The 10,791-nt window shown below is 40.6% G+C and overlaps 1 protein-coding gene across 3 annotated transcripts in view; it reads right to left on the reverse strand.

The window, feature by feature from the left end:
- SSBP2 (single stranded DNA binding protein 2) overlaps positions 1-10,450 on the reverse strand; it is a 309,703-nt gene extending 299,253 nt beyond the window's left edge. For all 3 annotated transcript variants that reach the window (XM_060091793.1, XM_060091794.1, XM_060091792.1), the window contains exon 1: positions 10,298-10,450. In XM_060091793.1, the coding sequence (XP_059947776.1) occupies positions 10,298-10,359 (62 nt within the window). In that variant the 5' untranslated portion in view covers positions 10,360-10,450. The remainder of the gene's footprint in view (positions 1-10,297) is intronic.
- Positions 10,451-10,791: the final 341 nt, after the last annotated feature.

The raw sequence follows: 10,791 nt of genomic DNA on the forward strand, positions 1-10,791 counted from the left end.
AAATCTCAGATACCAGCTAAAGAATTTGGAGCTATTTGTGGAACACTCTGGGTAGCTGTAATTCTGCCCACCTTCTTAGCAACTGTAAAATGTTTTCTTTAACCTTTTTCCTTAACCTCTCTCTTCTTGAGTGCATCCAACCCCAAGTAAAAATGGTGGATATGTGTAAAGAGAACTATCCACGCAGTCCCCTCCCACTCACCACCCTCACAACTCCCATTATTTTTTTCCCGTATGAAGCAATGAAACACAGTGAGGCAAGATGTTTAAAATGGGTAGTGGAGTCAGAAACCTGGGTTTTAATCCCTACTATGCAATTTACTACACGGCCTTGGACAAGGTATATAACCTCACTGAGACTCAGTTTCCCCCTATGTAAAATGGGGCTTATATCAACTTTATGAAGTTGTTTAAGTGATTAAGCAGGAAAAAAAGCCAGACACAAGGGCCTCCCTGGTGGCGCAGTGGTTGAGAGTCCGCCTGCCGATGCAGGGGATACGGGTTCGTGCCCCGGTCTGGGAGGATCCCATATGCCGCGGAGCGGCTGGGCCCGTGAGCCATGGCCGCTGGGCCTTCGCATCCGGAGCCTGTGCTCCGCAACGGGAGAGGCCACAACAGTGAGAGGCCCACATAACGCAAAAAGGAAAAAAAAAAAAAAAAAAAAAAGCCAGACACAAAAAGACAAATATTGCATAACTACACTTATACAAAGTACCTAGAACAGTCAAACTCATTGTTACAGAAAACAGAATGGTGGAGGGGCTGGGGGAAAGGGGAAATGGGGAGTTAACACCATAAAAACAAAAACAAAAAAACCAATGTTCTATCAATAATCCATATCAAGAAACTTTCTCTTTCTTATTGAAGAGAGGCACAAAAGGAAAAAACCACTACCCCAACTCTCCAAATTGAAGCTAATTGGCAAAAGAATAGAGTTCATCAACCGAAATTAGCCTAAGTCTTCATTCGAGTATTGACATAAACTTTTAACTGTCTTCTAGTCCATGATTCTCTGTTGCATCAAATCCATACCTAAGCCTTCTTAAAATATGTATGAATCTCTTATTGTAAAAGAGGCAGCTGTAGTATAATGAAAGAAACACTAACCTTGGAACCAAAAAAATCTAAATATGACTAAGCTCTGCCACATATTATCTGTATTACCTTAGTTGGGTAAGTCAATCTCCATGTACAAATCTCTACAGTCAATGGGAATTATCACCTACCTCACAGAATTATTGAGAGATTTAAATAAAGCATATTAAAATACCTTGAAACTCTAAAGTATGATTCCATTTATATTATTAAATTTGCTGAAACACAAAAAAGATTATTCTATCAAAAATTCATATTAAAAATATACACATATTTCATACTAATACAACTAGGTAATCTCCTGTAGTCCTGAAAGCTGCAGACAATACTACTAAATGCCTATATTATAGAAAACTCTTCTTTAGGAATTACGTATTAATCCTGATACTAAATATTAGAAACATTTGGGGAGAAAATGAGCTAGATACAGTGATATCCTGTTGTGATATATTTATAACAGGTTACATCCTTGATCCATTTATTCCACAAATATCTAATCAGAACTCCAAGCACTGTGCTAAGCAGTGAGACTACACTTGTGAAGACAACCATGGTTCTTCTCGTCAGGGAACTTCCAATCTAACCAGAAGATGAGACATTAAACATCACACAAATAATCCATAAATTTGTGACAGATGTGAAAAAGGAAAAGTAGAGGTTGCTATGAAGCACAGAGTAAGGGGGTCTAATCCAATCTGGGAAATTTATGAGAAATAATTAGCCAGTTGTACCATCCTTTGTCAACCCAACAGGCTTTAAGTGTTTAATAAATCTTAGCTATTTCTACCATCAACATTATTATAAAGGCCATTTGTTCCACTCTCATTAGGAACAACTATATCCCTAGGGTTTAGAAGATAAGAGATATGCAACCTTATTATTTAGGAAAACCCAGATAAACTAAACCCACCACCCAATTCCTCAATAAAAACCAAAACCAGGCTCTAGAAGGCACAGCTTCATCCCAATTCTGACTCATATTTTACATATCCTTGAGCAATTATGCCAATGCTGAGAGGTTACCTCAATGGCAGTTTAGACCTGTCTAAAATGCTCTTAACCCCAAATCTTCTCATGACTGATTCTTTCAATATTACTCAGGTTTCTGCTTAAACGTATCCTCCAGGAACCTTTCCCTGACCACCCAATCCAATGTAGCCTCCCAGTCACTCTCTATTATTACACCACACTACTTTATTATTTTTTAGCACTTATGACTACCTGAAATTGCCTACTATATTTATTTACTCATTTATTATTATATGTTTCCCCTTCAAACTTGAAAGTAAGTTCCATAAGGCAGGGACCCACTTTATTCTCTCCATATCCTCAAGATACATCTTCCTTGCCAAAGACCTCCAGTTCTGTTTAGGTAGTCAGGTACAAAGGAGAAATGTTTCCAGCCCACAGGATGACTGATTTAAGCCAATTATTGTAATCCCATTACCTTTGCCAGTAACTGGTTTAGGAGAGGGAATTTTACAGTTTTCTTCAGTAAGGCATAAGAAGATATCTGCTAAGCACCTCCAGAAAAGGTTTTCTCTCTGATTAATGAGACATAAAGGAAAAACCTTGCCCTTTTTCCTACCTTCATACTTGGTTGTGTGACGAAGTGATACTGGGAACCTGAGGCAGGGATGCTGCATTCATGAGAGGGAAACCATGACGATGGCAGAGAAGCTGATCTCTTGGTGTTCTTGATTCCCTGAATCAACTCTGAAACTACCTCCTTCCAGACATCCTGTTACGTGAGATTTTTAAAGCCCTGATCAATTAAGCCATTTTCTATCTCCTGTTTTGATACCTGCCCCCAAAAGCACAATAAACTCTTAAGCCTCTGTTTCTCCTGTAACATTAACAGAAAATAGTACCTACAGTCTAGTGGATTCTTGAGGGGATTAGATGAGACAATGCAAGTAAAGTGCCAAACAGAAACAAAATACTGTCAAACGACAGTATTTGCTGTTATTGTTACTATTAAATATTAAACTTACTATGACAGGGCTTCCCTGGTGGCGCAGTGGTTGAGAGTCTGCCTGCTGATGCAGGAGACGCGGGTTCGTGCCCCGGTCCGGGAAGATCCCACATGCCGCGGAGCGGCTGGGCCCGTGAGCCATGGCCGCTGGGCCTGCGCGTCCGGAGCCTGTGCTCCGCAACGGGAGAGACCACGGCAGTGAGAGGCCCGCATACCGCAAAAAAAAAAAAAAAAAAAAAAAAACTTACTATGACAAAACTCCACAAGCTCTTTATGTAGTATTTAGGATTTTGTTATTTTACAGAAAACATTCATTTAGTCCTGTTTAAATAAAATCATTTTTAATAAAATAATTCATTTACCTCGCTTTCTTCCATCAGTAAAGAAGCTTTTGGTTTTTTTTCTCAAGTTTGAAGTAGGTAAAAAGAAGAATCAAGGCAAATATCAGATCACTGAAGAAAAATAATCATTAATTTCAGGTGAGACCCTGTTTTTAGCATCAACTCCTCCCTTAACTTAGACACGGACAGTCTCATAAAAATTTTCATCTACTTACCTTCACAAATATTTCATCAGTATTTTAATATAGCTTAGATTATACTAATTAAAAAATTTAAATATTTTAGTAACTAAAACTATATTATAGTTATTTAAAAATTCTTTAAAAAAGAAGAAAAAATGAAGTGTTATACTTCAGTTGCTACAATTTTTTCTGTGCTCAACTACTTGTTTGATATGCCATGAAGCAAAATTAATACAGAAGATCAAAAATAAGAAATTGCTAGGTCATTGGTTCAAGCTCACTCCAGCTGAATTGCGATTTAAAATGTTATGATGGCTCATTACTGTCGGAAAACTGTATGGGTCCTACATGAAATAGAATAATCAAAATTCTTAAAGTGAAATATGAGGGTAGTTTTGTCATTACTAAAGAAGTGACACCAACTAAATTGTCTCTTTTAAAGATGAACAAAGAACAAATATTAAATCCTTCTCTGTATAGGAAATGCCCAGGCTCTTATGAGCCCAGATAAATTTCTGGTTCTGTTAATATTACAAAAACATTATTAGTTCCACTTTTCAAAAATCTTTAACTATCAACCTTCTGTGACAAAAATTACCAGTTACTCATTATGACCAACCATAGATTTGAGCAATTTGTAGGGCTATTAAAAGTTATCTGGAAAAACTCTATTCTTCCCTGGATGGAACATTTTTCTGCCTATTTTTCAACATCTCACACAGTGACTAAGATACACAGTTTGGGGAAGAATAGCCTCTACAACTTCTCTAACACTACTGAAAACAAGTAGGATATAAATCTTGGTAGACCATCCTTCAGATCACTCTTTATAGTATACATGGGGTTTTGGTACAGTAATCAAATAACTCTCAGAGTGCAAGTCATAAGTCATGTGAAGTCTAGTCATATACACATGTTAACAAAACCTTACATTAATAGATATTACATATGTAAAATACATACTAAATCTGATAAGCAAAGTTTAAAATCTAAATATAACCACTTATTTTTTATCCCAAACTCTTTTCAGATTTTAACAAATATATCCTATTCTATTGTTCTAATGCTATTTTAAGGCCCTCCTTTGAGAAACAGTAAGTTATTAATAAAATTAATATTTTAGCATGTTTACAGAGGCTCACATACTACTAAGCAACAATATGTCACTAGTAAAATATTTTATATCATTCCCATACCAATGTCAAAGCAATAATGTACACACAATAGTAGAGAATATCCCCACATATTCCAAAATAAAATTATAATTATTTTCAATACATATTTTAAATTATACATTCCAAGAAGTAGTTTCATCTCTTTTAAATCCAGTATATTAATCCTCAATCCTATGTCCCAACATTAATATAACAGTTGTGATCTCTATGGAAGAGAGAACATTCTAAATTCAAAATTTTTTCCCAAATTTTACTTCTAACTCTATAAACTATTGGGGTGAAGTGTTAATAAATGGCATCCTAGGTATTCCAACCCCCACCCACAGAATATGTTTCAATTTTAAAACAAGATAATTCTATTTTCTAGTAGTAATTGAAGATGTAAGACACATTTACTTCACTACTGCAAAGCAACTAAAACTTGATGCTTTTTTTTTTCATCCTGAATTGGTTTTATATGGCAAACTGGCTCTAAAGTATGGGAATAAACCTTTCCATTTTCTTTCTTTCATAGCTCTGAAAAAATACATTTCAAAAATACACTTCAAAATACACTAATACTATTTCTAAGAGTAATAAACCTGTAGATAAACAATACTAAAATTTAACTCTCAACATCTTATGCTTTTTTTCTTCAGGTTTGTTCCTTCAAAAAATCATTTTTTGGATACTCCTAAAATAATGGAAAAGAGATCAATCAAAAGAAAAGCTCCCATAGCTAAGATGACATATTAGATACAAGTATTTTGAAGGAAATATCCTGGGGATTGGGAAGGGAAGAGTCAATTTAATATCTTATAGAAAATTTCATCCCCATAAAGATATTCCTTCATTAGTTTTAGAAATCTTGAATTGCATTAACTGCATTAATGCAATCAAGTTTCTGAAGAGATTTGTATTACTTCACTTGTCTTAACTTTATTTCCTTCAGAAAGGAAGGAAGGAAGAAGAAAAGTTTATCATTTTTAGGGGGGCAACTTAATAATAAAATAATAAAAATGCTCGTAGATACTAATCCCTACAAACTCTCTTTTATATGGAATAGTATTTACTTACTGTTTTTCCTAAATTACCAGAATTTATTTGACTAAATTCTATTTCATGTATAAGCATGATAATCTCTATGGAGTAGCATTTAAATGATCTTTAGACTTTAGCCACTGAAAAATGAGTATATGTTGTTTTCATAGTTTAAAAACCAAAGTTACTTTTCAGAGCCCCAGGTTAGATGCACAGTTAGATTTCTGCAGTTTCTGACAAGTTTACTTAATATCACTGTTTAGTATATGTACCTTATGTTCAATGTTGCTTTACAGCAGATTCATCTTTCTGTGCTATTACACAATTTTAAAGATGAAATTAGTTTAAGAAAAAGCAGTATCACAACTCATCTATTTGCAGGTGCCAGTTAATCTTTCTGTGGCAGTGTGGTATACAGAGTAGCTTAAAGTTCAGCAACATTTCATACAGAAATTGTTCAGAACTACAATGTCTAATTTCAAAACTTAAGTGATAAAACAAATTTCCGGAAGGAAAAATCTCAAGAAACAAGGCTTCTCCATTATTTTAGGCTTCTAACTTTCCCTCCTAAAGTTTGTCTTCCCCACACCATTCACATATCTGTAATCTGTTAAAATGGAGTGTATAAGCATAGGGTGCACCAATGGTTAAAACTGCATATCTGATCAATCTTTACAGTCTGTTATACCTGATTATGTAATGCTGTTCCCTAAATCTGTAGCATTCTACCCTAAATCAAGAAAGTAATCTGTGATAGTGAAAAAAAATGTATCTTTCATCTTCCACTACAGGTTTTAAGCAGAGATATCTTTGTTAGAAATCCAGCTAGTAGTGTACCCCTGGGCAAAGTTACTTAACTAGTCAGAGTCTTCATATTTCTTTAATGGAGAAAAAAAAATCACTACCTTTTAGAATTGTTGGGAGAATTAGAGAAAATATGTATAAAGTGCTGAACACAGTGACTGACACATAGAACGACAAATAAATAATGATTACTGTTTTGTTTTTATCGGTTATTTTTGAAATACACCTAGTCTAGAGAATATGGAATTCAAACTTCCAAAGTTCTTATTTTGGAGGTCATTGGAAAAAAAATTTCACACTGAAAAAATGCCCTTGAGTCTAACATCTTCATTTATTCAACACTATTTGGTGCTTTTGACATTTGAAGACACTATTTTTAATGTCAAGGATACCTCAGAGAAGAAATTGGAAGTATTATCCCTTGCCTTCAAGAAACTTACATTTTAGAGGAAGATAGACATTAACCAATTCCACAGTTACTTAATTGCAATTGGGATTGCAGTGCAGTGTTACAAAGACCCGCTAAAGGGGTAAATGACCTAACAGGATCAGAATTTAAATTTCTACCCAAACGTCCCTCCTCCCTCCAAGGGTTTTCAATCACTCTCTCTATAATTAAACCTAATCCAAACTTTTGTATAGACTTGATCTGTCTGGCTTTTAAAACAATAAAATCAGTAATTAACCTGACTTCAGCCATTTTTATGTTCAGAACTGTATAGTGAAAATATAGAACCTGTGTAAAACCTACAAATTAATTTCAAGTATTCCATATAATGACTTCTTAACAAAAGAGAAAGCAAAGATATAATATAGGTAAGGGTCTGTCTGATATTTACTATGAACTCACTGGAAAATACATTTCTTGATAGATTATAAAACCAATATTTTTATTTTATGTGCATGCCATTATTTTTAATGATGACTCAGTTTTCAGAATGTTTTTATTAGAGTAAAATAAATATTTACATATTCATTACTGAAAAACATTTCTGTGACTTTTAAGGCCAGTACAATTCTCATCTGCTTACTAACAGAGCATTTGTCTTCACTCAGGTACCTTTTAAAATCTGCCACCTTAAAAAAAAATTTTTTTTTTTAAATCTGGGGGCATCCATTTTAAAGACAACTTCAAGATTCCTATCTTCAGAACTTAGTAGGTTGTTTGTTGTAGAATAGTGCAGTTAAAGTCCCAAGTACACATAAAGGGAAAAAATGAGTGATCAGATCAACTCTCCCAGCAAAATGAAACTAAGTCTATTCCATAAAACAGAATCTATCTCAATGTTTGTCTTAGATTCAAGCTACATTCACCTAGAAATTAATGCAACGACAATTAACCCAGAACAGTCATTGTCAATTCTCCAAAAGTGGCCTCTTCACCTGTATTTAGTTCATAAGGCAAACCAGTCCAGGATTCCTGCTGCCAATTATAATGAATGGAAGAAATATATTTAAATCAAACAGCACCATCTAGCAGAACCGTCACCACTTTGCTCACAAGAGTAGATGTTACTTGGTGTTCAGTTTGGTAGATTTGACAGCAAAATGGCAATATCACAGAATTAGAGCTAGAAAGGACTACAGACACACCAGGTTCAACTTCCTCATTAGTGTATTAGATACTTAAAAATTTTTTTTACAAAGTTATCAGAATATAGATTAAATTCAGCCATTCCTGGAAGTTCAAGCAAAATAAAAAATTACTTTAATTCTCAAATTCAACCGCTCCCCAAATAAATAAGATTATACCTCAATACACATTTCAATTCCTTCACTTCCAAAAATGTGAAATCCAAATACTCTGTAATCATTAAAACATCTTCCCTAAATGTCTCTATTTTCTCAGATATATTGCAACCAAATAATAAATGCACACAGATTAGGCTATTTCAAAACTTCAATTCCAGTAACTTGCTGTTTCTTAACCAAGCTATAATGCTAAGCCTTTTACATACTCCTTGTCACAGCAACAAGATCCTGAATATAACTCAGAAAATACCTCTGGGGGGGGTGGGAAACACCTCTCCGTTAATTTTTTTTGTTTTGCCACATCAAGGCCTGCCTCCCCTAAATCCTATAGGAATTATGTGTGTTGCTGCCAACACGAAGATTAGGAAATGCTCCCATCCCTAGGGCACAAGAAACTTTCAGGAGACGACTACTAACTGCCTCAAGCTAGGAGGGAAACTCGGTAGTTTGCACGTTCGGTTTTTATTTACGCAGCTGTTTCCGCGCGCAAGGTAACTAAAGCAGCTTTTGAGAGATGCTCTCAGACTTTTACCCAGTCTGAACCCCTAGGAAAGGCAGAGCGCGTCCAATGACAAGGATACACTTCACCCTCAGAGTGGAGGTGGTTACTGGGAATCACTGTAAGATCTGCTGTACAGAAAAGAGGGGTTCTTCCTCAGTGGTCACAGTCACTATTCGCTCTCATTGTTAGTAACAAGCAAATCACAGTTACAAGTACATAAGAATAGCAGCAAACAACCCTGCCTCGCAGCTTGCCGTGACCGTGACATCCCAGGCCGGGAGGGGCTCTTTTCTCGCCAGCCTCCTCTGGGCTCCCACCGAAGTTAACACCTGTATCTCCCCGCCACCCCGACCAAACAACTAACTCCTCCCCGCATCCACGCTTCTACCCTCCCCGCAAGTCCCCGTTCGGACCACTGCCCCCTCCCCACCGCAGACCGCGCTCCTCGCGCCGGCCGCCGCGGCTCCCACGGCTACCCCTCCGCGCCCCGCGACCCCCGCCCGGCCCGCCGCCCGGGCCGCCGAGGCCCCCAGACGTTTGGGAGGTTGCAAGTCTCAAAAAAAAGTTCTCCAGCCGCCGACGCCGCGGAGTTGGGTCGCCTGAGAGCGGCAGAAACGCCAGCCTACCCCAGCAGATCCCGCTTCTCGCCAGCACACTTTTCCTCACAGGGAACTCGGTCTTAGACTCCCAAACTTCAGCGGCGCCCCTGGCGCCCCCTGCCCGGGCTCCGCGAGGCGCGCGGGGATGAGAATGCCGCGTCTCTCCGCCCGCCGGAAAAAGCCCCGACGCCCACCCGACTCACGGCCGCACACGCCCTCCGCGCCCCGCGCGCGTCTCCGCGCCCGGCGGGGCCCCGCTCGGCCGCTCCGCGCCCGGCTTCCGCCCGCCGCGCGCCCGGCACCGCCGCCCTCGCCTTGCTCGGCGCACCCGGCCCCGAGTCCCAGCGCCCGAGCCCCCGCCGCGGCGCCCCTCGCACTGCCGGCCGCTCGCGCTGCCCTCCCCGCCAAACACCCACACTCCCTCCGCTTGCCCTCCTCCACGCAGCTGCCCTTTCTCCCCCTACCCGCGACCCACGTAGTCTCTCCGCTCCCCGCAGCCCCGGACCCCAGCTCTAAAGTTACTTTGTGAGAAGGTGAACCCGCGGGTTATTTCCCTCAATCACCCAAACAAGTTTCCAATCCTCGCCACCAGCACCGCCGCCGCCCCCCGATACACTCGCTCCCTCCCGCCGCCAGACCCCAGGGCCGCTCGCCCCGCGCGAGCCCCTCCTGGGAAACAGCCGCTCCCCGCACCGCATGCCCCACCTCGCGTACCCCTCCCCCTGCCAGCCCACCCCAGGCTCTCCCCGGGCGGAGAGTGTCTGTGTGTCTCCGAGAGAGTGTGCGAGTGCGTGCGTGTGTGTGTGTGCGCGCGTGTGAAGGCGGAGGTGGGTGAGAAGCGGAGACACTTACTTCTCCCGGGCCTGGCTGTCGGACGGGACGGCGCTGCTGTTACTCTTGCCTTTGCCGTACATGCTTGTGCCGAGAGCAGCTCCCACTGTCACGCACCTGTCAACCCATCACAGCCTCCCCGGGAACAGCCCCGTCCCCATGGCGACCCACGCAGCTACCCCCACTATTGGCCGCCCCACGCCAAAGCTCCACCCCTTTCGCCCAGGCAACGCAGGAGACTGACAGGCCTCCCCCCTCCCTCCGGCCTGCCGAAGCGCGCGGCGGCGGCTACAGCCTAAGCGTCAGTCTCCTCCCTCCTTCCCTCCCTCCCGGGTTCCCTCCCTCCTTCCCTCTCCGATCTCCTCCCTCCACCCGCTCTTCTACCCCCCTCCCCCCTCCGAACCCCGGCGCAAGGGGGGAATTAGAAACTGCTCTAGAAGGATTTTAAACAACTGGCTGTTCTCTCCGTCGCCGCCCCTCCCCCCGCGCCGCCCGCGCTCGGCTCCTCACTGGAG

The sequence above is a fragment of the Mesoplodon densirostris genome, chromosome 3 (genome assembly GCF_025265405.1).
Source record: "Mesoplodon densirostris isolate mMesDen1 chromosome 3, mMesDen1 primary haplotype, whole genome shotgun sequence".
Classification (NCBI taxonomy): Eukaryota; Metazoa; Chordata; class Mammalia; order Artiodactyla; family Ziphiidae; genus Mesoplodon; species Mesoplodon densirostris.